The sequence below is a fragment of the Cygnus atratus genome, chromosome 2 (genome assembly GCF_013377495.2).
Source record: "Cygnus atratus isolate AKBS03 ecotype Queensland, Australia chromosome 2, CAtr_DNAZoo_HiC_assembly, whole genome shotgun sequence".
NCBI lineage: Eukaryota > Metazoa > Chordata > Aves > Anseriformes > Anatidae > Cygnus > Cygnus atratus.
The window spans coordinates 133,032,734-133,049,849 of NC_066363.1; the positions used below are offsets into that span (position 1 = coordinate 133,032,734).

A 17,116-nucleotide genomic window follows, 5' to 3' on the forward strand; every position below is an offset into this window, starting at 1 on the left:
ACACCGAGCTGATGTTCCACCATTAAGCATTTCTTTGGACTTAAAGACATTTAATTTTCAAATACCCGCACTCTTGCATTGTGCACAGAGACTTATGGCTTTAATAGGATCTATGCATACTGCTCAGTCAATTAGAATATCTAGCTGAGAGTGTTCCTTGATCAACTCCTTTAGGCTTATTCTCACTTGAAATGTCATCCTTAGTTACTTGTTAGCATCTGACTATGCAAACTGGGGACATTTTGGAGTGCCAAGCAGCTGGGCCATGCATTTAAACTTGCTGTATGTGGAGACTAGGATATGGATTTTGCTCTTTATCCTAGACTGAACACCTTTCAACTGGTGTCTCACCCTGGTGTCAGAGCCAGCCAGTGACAGTTATTGGTGCAGGGCAGCTGGTGGCCTACTCCCACACTGGTCACAACTGCTATTGTCACAATTTGGCACAACCCAGCTGCGCCCAATACAGGGAGTACAGCAGAGTATTACTCTTAAATAAAAAAAAAAAAAATAATAAAATAAAATAAAATAAAATAATAAAATAAAATAAAATAATAAAATAAAATAAAAATAAAAGAGTAAAACTCTTAAGAGTTTTTCAGCTCAATACCAAATACCATGGGGATGGGGCTATATAAGAAGAGAAGCAGCAGACCAAGAGTGAAGCAGGCCTGAAATTTCCCATTTCTGGAGACGATCTTCCCAAAGGTAAGTAGAAGGAAAGAGGTACAACAGCATATTGGGTAGGGAAGAAGTGAAAAATACTGCAAAGGGATCTTTGAATAAACACCATGTCTCCTCAAGTCTTAAACTTATATTCTTAACAGGAGGAGCTGCAACTAAAAACGGAGTGTGTCAGGGATTTTTGAGAATCACAGTTTTCTGGAGACACACCACATATCACGTTGCCCAAGGAGGTATAATTTAAGGATGTGAAAATGCTTCTGCAATAAAACATTGGATAAAATGGAGATAAGTCATTAAAAACAGAAAAAGCAGAAGTCTGAAGTGTGTGTTTATCATTCTTCTAATTTAAGTCTTATGTAGTTTCTATTTCTTAAAACTCCCCAGACAGGAGATTAATCAAACTATTCTGAAATACTTTGTAATCTCATCACAGTTTATTTTATGTCACATATTCCCTTTGCTCCAGCCATCTGCAGTGTATTGAAATTCTTTCTTATTTTGAGCTAACATGTCACAATTGGTTTTTCAGCTTTATGCAAAGAATTTAAAATAATTCTTACTCTTTTCTGTTGCTGTATTTGCTCAGGGCATTAGCTATTTTATAAAAAAAAAAACTTATAAAAAACCAGAAATGTCATAAGAAAAGCCCCTGCTATCTGCTTTCAAGGGATAAGCCAAAAGTTGTGTGGGATTTCTTCTATTCCACAACCTCTCCAAAACAAGATAAAGTCTTCTCTACCATAAATTTGGTGCTTTATCGCTGCAGTGTAGGAATCATGTTGTTATTTGGTACTGATTGGAAGCTATGTGAATCTGTTTAATGTTACTTGCCCTGCAGTTGATAAGAAATTGATTTTCCTTGCCCCACTTCTCATTTGGTTTGCATGAACTCGTCCTCTGTTACTTTCTGGTAAACAGATGCTTAAATTTTCTGTGGTTAATATAAAAGGAAAAGGATACGTGTTGAACACTGCTAATTTGAAGATATGTTTTGTACGTGTACTTCACGTGGAAGTACACTTTAAATTTCCTTGGCTAAGGAAGCCCTTTCAAACTTCACCTCTCACAGTAGGTGGTGCTTTGCCATGAATATGTGACACCAGTGCTATGCAGCTGCCTTTCACTGCATGCTACACTCTGGTGGAAATTAGGGCCTGGCTCAGCACCTCCTACTGGGCCTGAGATAATTACTCAAGAAGATTTGTGGTGCTTTCCTCTCTCTCTCTCTCTTTTTTTTTTTGTTTGTTTGTTTGCAGATGTTTCTTTCACTATGTGTGTGCTCTTTCATGTGTAAATCTTTTAATAACTCTATTAATAGACATATTTTTAAAAATTCATATACATAAGCAGATAGCTGCCAGTAGAACATGTGTGAGCAGCCAGCAGAAACAAGAGCAGTGGGTAAGAGACTCTGATAATGTCATTTGCTGCTTTGAAGACACCACATTTAATGGGAGTAATTGGTACCTCACACTACATTACAGTATTTTCTCATTCTGGTTCACTGCTCCCCAGACTTTAGAATCTTGTGCTTGTGAGAAGGGCTACTCTGACTTATGTTTTTACCATGCTCTGTTAAGGAGATAATGTCTCATTTGAATACATAATTATGTTCATACAGACTGTGTTGATTTCACACTGGGCTCTTTCTGGCTTTATTCTGTGTATGAAAGTTCTCACTGGGTGATCAGACTTGTGGGTATTGCTCATTTCCTGGTTTGCCTCTGCCTGTGTGTCACATAGCTGAATAGTTTGTGGCATGCAGGGGCAGATCTGCAGGTTCAGAGGTAAATCTCCCTTAGAGGCACACTGCTTAGAAGGGCAGAAAGATACTTCCTCCTTGGTTTTCTGCCCTGATCTGTGCTAAGTGCAAGGTTTTGTCTCTAAGCTGATGTATTATTCTTTAAGCAAATTTATCTCTGACCTCTGTGCAATATGTTACAATAGTCGTAGGCCTATACTTGTAACACCATACAGTCCTTTACAGAGTGGAAATATTTATACCCTGCAGAAGTAGTAACTTCACATGGTCCAGAAAATGAGTCAGGACCACAACTCATGTACTAGGCATGTAGTTTTGTTAATACTTCAAACATACTTTGCTTAGCAATAACAATGCCTGTAATAAAATTATAATAATAATGCGTATTTTTATCTTCTTAACTTGTAGGTTTTAACTTAATTCTCCTCAGGCCAAGAGAAAAGATTTAGACACCTGTAACACAGCAGAAGAAAAAGGCCTTGAAAGAACAGGCTATGGAAATACAGCACTGAGTGTACTAATGTATGGAACATCTGTTAAGTACTGCGGCTTTGAAGCTTTCTGTGTTAAGAGTTCAAACAAAACAGGAATCAAGAAATGTTATGGGTGATTTCAGAATAAAGCATGTTTAACCTTTTCTAATTTGAAATCCAGAGTTTCTTGCCTGCTTTCTGGCCACAAACACCAAATACGGAGTTCAACTTCCTCTTTTATCTACTAGGTCACCCCCAAGAAAAAGTATTTCATAAATACATGCTGCTGCCTGAAAAAAATCTATACTACTTTTTGCTGAGTTCAGTTATAACCCTTCTTTTTGCAGCACTTAAGAAAATTTCTCCTACCTACTAGGGAATATAATTCTTGACCTTGCAATAGAACTTTTAATGTTTTCATTGAGCATCAACATATCTAAACCAGTGTCTTGAATAAATAATTTATTGTCTTGAGTAAGTTACGTAGAACATCTAATCCAGATGACCAATTTTCAGAAGGATATAAAAATGCATAGCTATACAAATGTCCACAAAACATGATGTTATATCTGAGAAAGATTTCAGTGTGATAGAAAAATGTAGTTCTAGGTGTCATGAAAAATATTGATTCAAAGATGCCCTCAATATGCCCTGACAATTCCAGTGTGGGTAGAGTTACAGGGACCAGAACCCAATGTCCGTCTCCACTTCCCAAGCTAAGATCACACATCCTAGATGATTAAGAAACCTCATGGCTTTCTGTAAGAGAAAAACTGTGTTAGTCATCTCCTTGGTCCAGGAACAGGAGTATTCAGAAAAACTAACTATTCTGTTTTGGCTTTCTTTATAAGCAATAGAAAGCTTCTCTGAGGAAAGGTTCAGAATAACTAAGATAGGTTTCTGCTCTCAATTGCTTTTGAAAAGAACCTATCCTCCTTTAGCTGCACAGGAATCCTATGGAGATTTAGGAGTGACCTTCAGTGTTTTCTTTAATGGCTTCTTTGGTGCAAAATGTAGTAGTATGCTAGTGGTGTTTGATAGTGCATGGAATTGGTACATTTACAAAGTAGGACTGATTTCTGTACTGGACAAATTGAACTATTTAGACTGAGTAATAGAAATGAGAGCAAATCTAATGCTATGTAATGAAGACATTCACTTTAAAAAAATAATTGTAAGAATTTATTTTGTAAGTGTTGGGATCATTAATTTCAGATGGCAAAGGGAGAAATTTCCAAGTGTTTCAGTCAACAGCAGGGTGCCTATGGAGCCATATTCTAATTTGGCTATGAAAAACACCGCTAGAAATATAACCTTAAAATGCAGTTAACATATTGCCTGTGAAGGAAGCATTAATATTGACATATAAACACATGGTGATAATTATTCTGACCATCCAGACTCAGAAGGTGAATTCACATAGGAAACTCTAGTCTCCTAGAATGATCAAGGCTAATGAGAACCTGTCTTATAAAAGAACAACAAAACAGACTGAGAGGCAGTAAGATCACTGTCGATAATTTCAAATTTTGGTGGAGAACCAGGCAGGGAAAAGAAGTGTTTGAGTTGAAGAACAGTATTGTAACAGGAATAAATATGTAGAGAAACACTGTGAATTAGTATGAAAGTTTCTAAGCCTTTAAAGACTGGGACAGCCTTCTGTTCTAGATGGCCTTCTAATATTCTAGGATGTGAGGAAATGGCCACAACTTGTACCGGGGGAGGCTAAGATTGGATATCAGGAAGAATGGAAACCCATGGAAAGGGTTTTCAAGCAGTGGAACTGGCTGCCCATATAGTATTTTACAGTCCTGAAACAAACTGTTGACACTTTAGATCATTTCAAAATTTCATTTAACCATTTGAAAAAGCTGTTAAATCAGTTTTAGTTTCCTGTAGCTGTCTTAAAACCTGTACCTTACTGTGCCCCATCATCTCTTTTTTGTTGTTGTTTTTTTGAGGGAAAGTGTCTGAGAGACAACGATTTTTAGTGACCCAAGAGATCATGTGTTTCCCTGTTTGCTGCATGTTTTGAGATATTGCCAGTATATTAACTTTTCTTTGCACTAAGAAAGGATAAAATAAATTTTATTTTCATTCTGTTTTAGGATTGTGTTATGATTCACAATACAACTTGAATTCAAACTAATGTTACTTTTCTCCTAATATCTATTTTCTTATATATTTGATTGATCTAAAGTGATATAATATCAGGGTTAGTAGTTTTGACTATATATAAATACAAGAATAAGCCATAAGCATCAATAAGCTTCATGTGGACCCTGTAAATAAATTTACCCATTGGAATTGATGTCTTTCTGTGAGCTCAGACTCTTTGTACTGAAATTATTCTTGTTTTGGCCCTAAGGAAGTGTTTTGAAATAAAACATAGAGATAATTCATTTTGCATATCTCATGTTTTATTCTTATAGCAAAATGGGTATAGAAGCAACAACGTTCAAGTAAGCTACTGTATTTCTGAGTTATCCACTGGCATTGGGCTCAGAACAAACTTCCCGATGCAGCGCAGACTGAAATCTAATCATCTGGGCTGCATGAGATTCCTCCTGTTTAGTTCAAAGGTTTGTCACAGCAGCTTCTTTGACAATCCTCTTAGTTATTCAATCACATCAGGCTGTGAATCCTCTAATCTTCTTTGCAGAATTCTCTAAGGAGAAGTCTGTCTCAATACCGAACACATGGAACTCTGACTGAGGTACCAGATTAAAATGTGAATAAGATTTTATTTTAATTAGCAATTTTGCAGTATGATCTATGCAAAAGAAAGTAGGGTGAATGTTGAAAGTACCAATTAACTTTTAAAAATCACCTTTCTTTAATGTCACTGGTGATATAAAGTTGTTTAATTGCACTGGATATTTGCCATGATGTAAAAAATAAAGGTAGCATCATTTCTGACACTAATAGCTCTAGAACAAAAGTATAACATTCTAAGAAAGAACGATATGGGAATAAATTGAGACTGTTGTGCTGTTGGGGCTTTCTTACTTGTAAGTGATTAAATCTTGTCTGGGACATTTGCCTCTTACCAGGAACTTTTGAAGATATTTTTTAGCATATAAACGAAAGTTCTGTACAGAGTTCATGAGCACAGCACAAATCCATCTTCAAACTTTCTATTCTTCAATTTTTAATAATAACCAGGGAATAAAAGCTAAAATAAAAATACTATGATATTTTACATAGTGAATTTGTTAAAAAGTTGCAACAAAATATTCCAAATGAAAAATTTCACTTTCATTGATGCTTTGATTTCTCATCTGAATTCATTCAAATGCTAAAAAAAAAACAAACAAAAAAAACCAAGTGTAGGAGCAGAGAGAACTTTGAGACATCCTATAATCTTACTTCCCTTTCCCACAGCTCAAAAAAAACAGAATGAAGCACACCTATGCCATTCCTTACACATTCTTGTCTAACCTTTTTTTAAAATACGTCTAGTGATGGCTATTCCATAATCTTCCTAAATAATTTATTCCAGTGCTTCACTAGCCTCACTGAAAATTTTTTTCTTAATATAAATCTCTTTTGGTACAATTTGTCCTAACCACTATGAATATAGGAAAAGAAGTATAGTTCCTTCTTTTTTATTTTGCAAGGGAATTTATGCAAGGGAAAAAGATTTGGAAAAAGGTCACTAATAGTGTGACTAAGAATATTAGTTAATTTTTCTAGCCCTCTTCACCTAGACCTCTTCACCATTGCTCCAAGTGCCAGTTTTTGAGTTTACAGATTCCTGTCCCCAAGAGCTTCTTTTACAGAGAGTACAAATACAATTTATCATACTCACTGGAGGAGGTGATTATTCAATGCACAGAGAGGTATGAGTACCTGAATAAAAATATCTTAGCCAAAATATACTTCAACAAGCTTTAATTCAACTAGCAAAGGTAACAATAAAATTGAAAAAAATAGTGGCATAGATTCAGCTTGCATGGAAGCTATAGTATGTTGGGAACTCTGGCAGTTAATTGGATGATTGCAGGGAAATTAGTTGCTGTTGGGAACTCTGTCAGACTTTCGCAATATGCTGAAGTTCGTGCCACATACTTTGCCACATACAATTTTTGCCTATGCTCATTATACAAAATCTACTTGGTGCAACCAACTTCATTGCAATTCTACCTTCAATGGTAGTAAACCATGATACAGCCATCTGTGCAGGAATTCATGCCATGCTCCCAGTATCAGAAAGAAATTTCATGAGAGACAGAAACCAGTCCTCTGAGATGACGTTCAATTATCTCTAAGGCTGTCGTTTCCCTTTCTGCAGCATCATTCATCCAGGGCACAAAATAAGGCTGGTCTGCCAGACCCCTTAAACTTCTCATCTGATCCTGCTATCTTTACCTGTCAGTTTCCTCTGTTCTCTCATGCTGCACAACATGCAATGTTTTCATCTTTGGTGCAGTTATATTACACACACTAGTGTACCTGTTGCAATGCTTGTTGCTTTGCTCAATTATCCAAACAGATAATTTGAAATAAATGACCATTTCTTCCTTCTTTCACAAACAAACAAACAACAACAACAAAACCCACCAAAACAACAACAACAACAAAAACAAACCTTTTTTTAGGTCAACAGAGAATTTACACAAAATACTTTTAATAAAGTAAATCGGTGGCAAAGTGACAAACCATACCCTTGTTTCCCTATGTATTCTAAACAAAGAAGTTCTTCCATTTATGCTCTCAGAAGTAGGTATATACGAATATTATCAATATATAATATAAAATAATGCAAAGGAAAAAAAAAAAAAAAAAAAAAGCATTTCAGTCTGTATAATGACATTCCAGTCCTTTTACATGCTTCATTCTGTCTTCAGGGAAAACATTCTGAATTCATTACCTTTTCAACTTCAGGCTACCTACTTGACTGTCCTGCAGAGCAAATGGCATTAAATATCATGGGCAACTGCATCCTGCAGAACAGAATTTAAAGGCTGTGGGAAAATACATCTCAGCTATGATTACAACAAGTTTAATCCATTTTGATACAGGCAGCACACCATCACCTTTCTATTTAATTTGCAGGTTCTCTATTTAGCCATTGCAGAAATTCAAATCCAGGCACTAAAAGTGATGAGCTCTGACAGATCTAAGCAGAAGGAATATGAGTTTTAAGAAAAGTATTTTGATTTCACAAAATATTTTGGATATGTTCCACCTATTTACAATTTTACATACTGCAGTGTTTAGCTGAAAACAACTAGAGAAAGGCATGTCTCTTTAGAAAATGTGTTTGTGACTGTAAACTGGGATTAAACTGGAATTTAAAACGAGGGATTTTTCAGAAGTGCTCAGCATTGACCTTGTTTTACTTTCTTTCAAGTCAATTAGAATTTAGTACTATAAGTGTCATCTTTTTGGGTTCTTGGTACAGTAAACAATGATTTCTGGAGACTGAAAAGGGTTGATACTAGGTCTGTTTCACCAAGGTGCTGAGATTTTGTTCTATTGATAGGACATCATTTCTTTAGGATACGTATGCTTAGTGAATTGATGTGTAGCAACTAGTGGATGGCAAGCACTAATAAGCACAGTAATTTTCTTGGTTGAGGTAATTGAGCTAAATGAAGTACATTACTCACTAAGAACAGGATAGCAGCAGGAGTTCTCTTTATTAACCTGGCTATGCACCACATAGCAAATTGCCTCTTAATCTCTGTTTATTTTATCTTTTTTTTTTGCTATTAGCCAAATTAGAGAGGAAAAAAAATCTCCTTTATGGGCTTTAGAAAGGCTGGTATAACCTACTAGGTAATGGGATGTGGCTATGAAAAAGACAAAATACAAATGTAATTCAGTCTTCCCAAACCACCTGCCCTCATATGAGTTTGCAAAGCAGGAGCTCTCCTTTTTGGAAAATGTTGAAAGCTAGGTTTCTGAGTTTGCAAAAGCAGAACCAGAAGAGTATGTGTACTATGTGGGAATGTTAAACACATTTTGTTTAATTGCTATGTATATATATATATATTTAAATTCATTTAGTGCATTTTCTTCAAATGTTCTTTGCTAATAGTACTTAGATTCTGAAGGTGGCATATCAGATAAAAATGTTTGTTCCTCTCTGACCATAACCCAGAATGTGTAAGATGTTGAGGTGAACTATAAAAGCATCTGAAGTCTTGGCTATCCACTGTATTTTTTTCTTCATGTACTCTTGGATATGTAGCCTGCAAATATCGACTGTCATTTTACACAGCATTTTGCAGAGCAGGTTTCATGATCCTTGACTGGGGTTTCAGCATACTGTCTTAGTATAAATAGTACAATGTAATCATCTTGGTAATCTGGGAAGATGAAACACTCTTACAACTTTAGCCAGGTTTATAGGCTTTTAAAAGACACAGAAGATTGAGAAGGTCATAGAAGGTCTTTATATCCCTCCATTTTCTCCGATCTATGCTCTCAGATGCTTTGTGTGCCATTCTTCCATCCTCAACCTTTTCTAGGCTGCTGCAACTTCTTTGTCTCAAATCTTTATGCCAGACATCCACTTTTACTTCTTCCTTAGGTATCTGTCTCCCCTCTATTTACATGCCAAAACCCTTTACACATTTTCTTCATCAAGTATTACATGCCACAGGCTTTATGTTGGTTCCACCCTTCAGCATAGGGTCATACCAACTTCCCACATTTGTCCAGTGTCAGCTTTGTGACATCTTAATCATGTCTTTTCAAAGATTTTTGTTAGATTTTGTGTTCCAAACAGTACCTTCACAAAGCACATTATGGTGTTTTCTCTTGTGTATCCCTCTGCTTGCTGAACAAGGTGGTCTGGAGATCTTAGGTTTCATTTTTATTTTTTATTTTTTGAGTGAACTCTAAGTTCACTCTGTAAACTTGCTTTAAGTCAGTAAAGTTTTTGTACTGGTACCTCTGGTACCTAAAGCATTCCTTCAGCTTTGTGTCTGATGAGGTATGTTTCTGGGGTTATCTCACTGCAGAGAAATAACTTTGCTAATGCTTCTTTCAACGTGAAAAGTTTTCGTACAGTTTAATACCAAAGAAACCATCAGATTTTCTAGTCTGTTCTATTTACCAGAGACTATTTTTCTCAGGGTCTCAGACTCATGAAACACTGGTCAAGTTTTCATTCAGCCACTTGGCAGTGGCTGAATCTTGCTGCTCCCTGAGGAAGTCCCTCATTTGCTTAAGTGCTGTGAAGTATCTCACCTGAAATACTTGCACTGCATTTCAAAAAATTGTATGATTGTGTATGTGCATGCATGTTTTTATGAACCCTCACCAAGAGAAAGCCATCTTGATATATTAGGAAGTCTGAAATGATGTTTTATGCTAGTTCCTTGTTAATAAGATGCCACTGTTTTCTATTAGAGTGCAAATTAGGTTCTGAGTGCTGTTCTGTTCCCTCATTTCTTGCTGTGAAGAGACAGCATACTCTTAGCCCTCCCTCTCAGAGATTATTATTGCTCAGCAAATAGCTGTTCATGGAAATAGCCTATTGTTCTGTTATGTTATCATTAAAGACAGAGGGAAGAAACAATACATTGGCAGACAAGACAGACCTGCGTGGAATCCTATCTAAGCCATTATGCAACAGACATTAAAAGTTTCAGTCACTGTTGCGATTCAGCACCTTGGCACATTAGCTGTTCATGTGTATCTCCTCTTTCAGATGTGATGATCATATGGCTGTAGGCAAACCACAGCTATATCTGTCCATTGCAGTGTGCTTTTATATTTGAAAAATGAGTACATGTTGAGAAGGAAAGCCAACTTTTTTTCTTGTGGACGATTTCTGTGGGAGTTTTCAGTAATAAATGCTGCGTTTTTCAAAGCCATCATTCACTTAGTAAGAGAAATAGCTGGTTTGTTCTTTCAGAGGAGGTTCAGAAAATATTTCCCTATTAATAGATAACACGGGCTGTGTTGAGTAAAAAGCTACTCTAATGCAGATGAACTGGAAAGAGGACACATCTGGTGCACAACCCTACAAACATACATATAAGTATTCCTACTGTTTTCAGATGTGTTAATTACACTAGTATAAATGTTCATATAGCAATATTACCTGAACCTAAGATTTTAAAATTTGAAGTCCCTATGTGGAAGTTGATTACCTCCACCTGAAATTCTGTATGGAGGGACACAAGCCTGGTCTAAATGGAAAATGTGGTGTTTCAAACATGAAAACTGCCTTTCCTCTTCCTTAATCTAATCTTAATCTTAAACTTGTACAGATACATTTAAAAATTTAAAAGTTGTAGTAAATGAGGATAAGGTGAAACCTTTTCTATTAACATAATTTCCATGAAAATCAAGGTGCTCTGGATTGTGAACAGATAATACACAAACCTTAATTATCTATTATCTATCTTCAAAATCTATGGGCACTGTTCCAAAGTGCATACTGATGATTTCTTACTGTGTAGATCAAGTGATCTTTTAATGAACTCTGAGGATGGCTAATATGGAAAAACAGTCTACCAAAGGCAATACCATAAATATCAGGACCTGCAGGCCTTAAAGGCCCTGAGCAGCCTCCATTGAGACTTTCACCCGAACACTCTGCCATGGATCTAGGCTGTCCACGCCTGAGCTATGCCATAGGTGTGTCTAACTCTCTGATCCTGTCTCTTGGATAGACTTTGGAGCCATGTTGTATCTGGGTCTCTGCTCCTGCCTCTGGATCTGTCTTTTTTGCTCCTGACTGGACTCCCTGGATGGTCTTTGAATCTGGTTCATCACTTTGCCTTGTTGATGGACCCTGTTACCAGGATTCTGCTCTTTTGTTGTGTTCAGACTCCACTGGGAATGCATCTTGTTGGTAAGGGCACTGCTTGCACTGATGTCACCCTTGACTTCCAGCTTCCCTTCCCTCAGGAAGCAGCTTGCCCTTGCTTCTCCCCAAAATGTAGCTGGACAAAATAGAAAATTCCAATAGGAGTTAAGAAAATTCTACCATCCATTTCACCTACCTTGATTTCATTCAACTATCTAAATTATGGTTCTGTCTATAACAGTAGATCAAACAACAACAGGGAAAACTCCTGGGCATTGAGATTCTCAGTTGACTATTCTGCTGAATCATAAGAGCAGTCTTTTGTATAGTTGTGTCTAGTCAAACCAGTGCTTTCCCAAACAATTCCCAGGTATGGGAATACCCAGAAATTAGCATTGAACAAAGAAAATTGACAACTGACTTTGTAAGGAGGTATTCTGTATTTTTCTAGTTGTCCTGAGGGTTACAGAGTGATTCGAGCATGCTTCATTTGGTGTTCTTATGGACTGCATGCATCCATTTGACTCAGATTCTGCATATGCATATATATTTATCTAGCTTTTCTCCTGTTACAAAGGCAATTGATTTCCTTAAAAGTATTCTAGTGAGTAAATTTGAATGCATAGACACAGTAAAGTAGTGACCTTGAGCAAGAATGTTGTCTCAGTAGACTTCCATGAATCTTCAGGGGCAATGAATTAAATTCCAGCAAATGCACCATTTAAAAATGATTCTCCTTCCAGTTCTGAAAGGTCTATAATAGATATGTTTAGTTTAGTTTCATATAAATATGATGACACCAACACCATGCCTTCTAAGCCCTTCTCCAGAATTTACTGGGTAACTGTTTTGACAGTGGATTTTACCAAAGATTTATTATTTTTTTTAGAGACTGTTGCTCTAATTAGACTGACTAGATATATCAAACTGGGTGTATGCAAGACAATGAGTCAGAACAGCTCTGAGAAGAGAATATTTAATATAAACATTTTAAATTTCCTTTTAACAGATTTTGTCTTCTAATAACAAGCAACATACCTTTTGTTTCATAAGCATATTGAAATTGTGTTAACCATGCTTATAGAATTTACCACTGGAACTGTAAGCATATAATAACATATCCCACAGTGACAAAAAAGGAGATGGCTTTAGCTTGGTTTTCATTGCTGACCTACGGATTCACATTTAAATTACCAAGTTATTTATAACATCTTCAGTCGTTCTAGTCAGTCATTTTTATTGCATGCATTGTTTTTTAGAGTCATATGCATTAGTCTTTTGCTTGATTATTGCTTGTCACTGTACTAAAGTCTATCTTTGTGAAGGAAAGGAAATAGCTAATCTTCTCTATAAATTAGATAGCTACATGTCAGGAAAATACCTTTGTTTTGTGTCATCAGGGTAATCTGACTAATAGAAGGCAAAAGCAAGCAGGAGAAGTTTCTACCTGCTTCTAAACTGAGTATATCCATAATTTGCTTTTCAAAGGGATCTCAGCAGGCTAGGGGGGTCAGGCTGTTAAGAATTTTATGGAGTTCAGCGAAGACAAATGCAAATTCCTGCACCTGAAATGAAATAACCCCAGACAATAATAAAGTCTTGGGGCTGACTGACTGGAAAACAGCCTTGCATAAAAGGGTCTGAGGGTCTGGTAGACCACATAGAATATGAATCTATGGTGTGTTCTTGTGGCAGTGAAGGCTAACCACATGCAGTACTTTAGAAAAAACATATCTAACTGATTGAGGGGATGTGGTTATTTGTTTTTGGTGTGATATTTGTGAGATTGCATCTGTGTTCAGTTGGAGCCTTCCCCGTACAAGAAAAACATTGACAACATGGTAAAATACATGCTGAGGGTTGTTAAGATGACTCGGGACTAGAACACAGGCTGTATGAGGAGACACAGAAAGCTGGATTTGTTCAGACTAGAGATGAAAAGAGTTGAGAAGGTGGTTATAACTGCAGTGTTTCACTACCCAGTGGGTGATTGTAGAGAACATGGGTCCAGACTGTTCTTACAGGTGTACAACAAAAGGGCAAGAAGCAACAGAAGCAAGTAAGAGCAAGGGAAATGTCAATTATATATATATATATATATAATATATATAATATATATATATATTCATAAGGAGGATGGTCATAATGAGGTAGACCAGATTGATGAGAGAAACTGTGGAATTTCCATCCCTGGAGATTTGAAACTAGAGTGGACAAGGCTCTGAGACACTTGATCTAACTTGGGAGCTGGGTCTAACCTCTAAATTCATCCTGCTTTTAGCAGGAGTTTGGTCCAGGTTACTCCTGGAGCAGCCTTCCAACCTCAGCTGTTCTATGAGGCTAGTACTGTAATGAATATAGATTATTCTAACATTATGGTTTCCTGGAATTCATATTCATTCCTTTTTTAGGAAGAAAAAAAAGGTCACGTAATCTTTCTCCGAAGGTTTAATAACCCTAGATTTTCACCTGAAGGACTTTTCCCCTGAAGGACCATTATTGCTTCATTTGTTTGTCTCTTCTCAGGACAAGACAGTTCTAATCACCTAATTGCATAGGCTAATGCTGATTTAATGGTATAACTCAGCAAAACTATGTTCAGGGTAAAAACATTTTAAGTCAGGATTATGTGACAAACATTCCAGCTATTCAAGGCGGCATTCTGGGACTTACTCCTTTGCTAAGGCTGACTAATAATAACTGAGCATTGACATAGAATTAGTTTATATGGTTAGTTGAGCAAATTCTTTTCCTCGTTCATGCAGTTTAGGATGAGGTACAGAACAAACTGTCAATAGCACATACTAAATGAATACAGCATATGTACGGTTGCCTTAGAATTGAAATAATGCCTTTCAGGTCATTACTGTACTGGAGACACTTTTAAAGAACTGAAATATTACACACAGAAATGTAATGTCAGGATGTCAGGAAAAAAATAATCACATTTTAAAATTGAATTTACTTACTTTGCATCTTCTTTTCCATTATTGAGCAGATGCAGTTTCTGTAGAGTTGCTTTAGCTGGTTCATTTGATTTTTCAGTTTGTGAAGGCTCAGGTGTTTTTGCTGGAACTCCCTCTGCATTTGGAAAGAAGTTTTAATTTCTGAATATGAATTTTTAAAGAATGATTATAGCACTTTTGGAGGAATTTTTGGAGGAACTTGGCTGCCATTATTTTGTCAATGGACATGATACTAATTCTAGCACCTGACCTTTGAATAATTTCCCACATAAATCTATTTCAGTGCCAGCTGTACAGAACATGTTTATGATGAGTGTATCTTTTAGAATGTGAAACAGTGGTTTTTGATCTTGATTTATTTGTAAGCAGTTCAACAATGGTGAATATAGAGCTCTTTTATATTTATAAGCAACAAGAACTTGTGCAGTATCATAGAATTATAGCGTGTACATATTTCAAAAAAATAAGTAGAGGACAGATAGATCTCTCCTGAAATACATCATAAAATACAGGAGAAAAAATGAAGAGTAGCTTATTTGCTTATGCATAGCAAATGCTGATAGCATTATTTATACTCTAGTGTTTGAATTGCTTTAAGTCTCTTGTTGCTTCGGCTGCTATGACAGTCCTGGTTGTTGCTGAGTAAATTATGATTGAAATATATCATTAAGGATGTGAGTATGTGGAACTTTGGCTAGTCTAATTCTTCATATTTGTTACAAGTAACTTTGTTAAAGGAGTTTAGCAAGAAGTTTGCTTCACTTTCCCCTATGCAAATGGTATATTTTCTTGCTATTTAAATGGCCTTATGTGATTAATTCTTCCAATTAGTCCTATTTCTTTATTTTAAATTTTCATGCTGAAAAATAATTTGAAAGCTGTCATCAGTCTGCCACTTTGCATAAAGAAGGAACAAACCCAACCTTCATAAAAACTTTAAGTAATATGATTATAGAGGAAAAAGCTTGGCAGCAAAACATCATAATAAATAAATCCGGAGCATGTTGTGTATATCAATTTTAAATTCAAGACAGCTCAAAGAAAGTAAAACCTTGAGTATTTTGGATAGACAGTGTAAGGTTAGTTTTTTCTGTTAGTTAATCTCCATATTTAGGGAGTTATTCATTTCAGAGGGGTACAGGCAGTCACAGCAGTAAACTGGTAAGCTGCCCATCTGGAAAGGGATTGCTTGAAATGGTGTCGAAACAAAACTCAGTGAAGGACAATGGATCAGTTTGTTTACAGGACCTGATAAGCTAAACTACCCCCATACCACCATATATTCAGATAATTTTTTTCTTCCAGGCATCTCTTGGAAGGGGGCATGATGCTGCTTCTCGAACTGAATTTCAGGTTTTACAAGATGAATAACCGATTACAGGACCAGTGGGGCATTTCTGGAGAGATTTTTTTTTTTTTCTAGTATTTAGGTTAAGAAGTGAGAATGCCCTGTGGGAGCCCTGTTGCTCTTGCAGAAATTTGCATCTTAAACAGGATGAAAGGCAAGGCCTAGTGTGGAGTAAGAAAATGCCAGAAATACTCAAGCCAGAGTCAGGCAAGGAACTGAAGAGAAGGCAAAGAAATCTGTGTTCCCCAATGTGCTGGTTGTTTTGGCTTAGCAAGTTTAGGGGTTAATTTTCAAATAATCCTTGGGAGAAATGAAGCACTATAAAATATGAAGAGACAGCCTGCAGGATTTGTCTTACTTATCAGCTGTAAACTGGGAAGATTTTTGTGAGAAATTGCATTTAAAACTCTGTTGGACATTCTGTTGGATTTATGGCTTAAATTGATAATGGTGTCTTGCCCACCTAATAGAAATGCGGATTGTTATTTCCTTTCTCCAGCAGTTAGTCTCACAGTACTATCTTCAGGAAAAGTCTATTGGAAATATAATACTGGGGAATATTTCATCTTGCCCAAAGGGTCCACACAAGGATTTTCAAGGTAGAGAATAACCCACATGCAGGGAGGTGAGAAGTCTGCTACTGTTCCTGTCACCAGGAAGGTTCAAGAAGGGCTGAAAGGATTTTTTACCATTTGATTACAGGGTTCAAAATACTTCTCTTTTCAGTTATAGTCAAAAAGATTATTTTTCTAATTATTTTCATTTATTTATTTATTTATTTTGAAGGGAGGGATTTTAAAAATGATTCAGGCTTCTAACACAGGGAATAGAATTCTATAGTGAAATAAATTTGATTTCTTCTAGGAATTTCATAGATCTCCTCTTTAAGAAAATCTAGGAGGGGCTGCAGTTACAGAAAATAAAAGCATTTGTGAAGTATTTATAACTGACTAATTTGTGGATATTTCTACTGAATCAGAAAATGTTCTGTTAAAATCCCCTTAACCTGTAAAAACTCTTTTGAACCCTTACCCCAGAGGATCTGTACCAATGATACTACTGACTGTATGCTTTCCTTGGCACACAATCCTCTCATGGTTTTGTGGT

The 17,116-nt window shown here is 36.3% G+C and overlaps 1 protein-coding gene across 1 annotated transcript in view; it reads right to left on the reverse strand.

Annotated features, from left to right (window-relative positions):
* The window catches only part of CNGB3 (cyclic nucleotide gated channel subunit beta 3), an 86,554-nt gene that overhangs the window by 35,146 nt on the left and 34,292 nt on the right, over nucleotides 1–17,116 (reverse strand). The window contains exon 2 of the mRNA XM_050708780.1: nucleotides 14,665–14,776. Within this exon, the coding sequence (XP_050564737.1) occupies nucleotides 14,665–14,776 (112 nt within the window). The remainder of the gene's footprint in view (nucleotides 1–14,664; nucleotides 14,777–17,116) is intronic.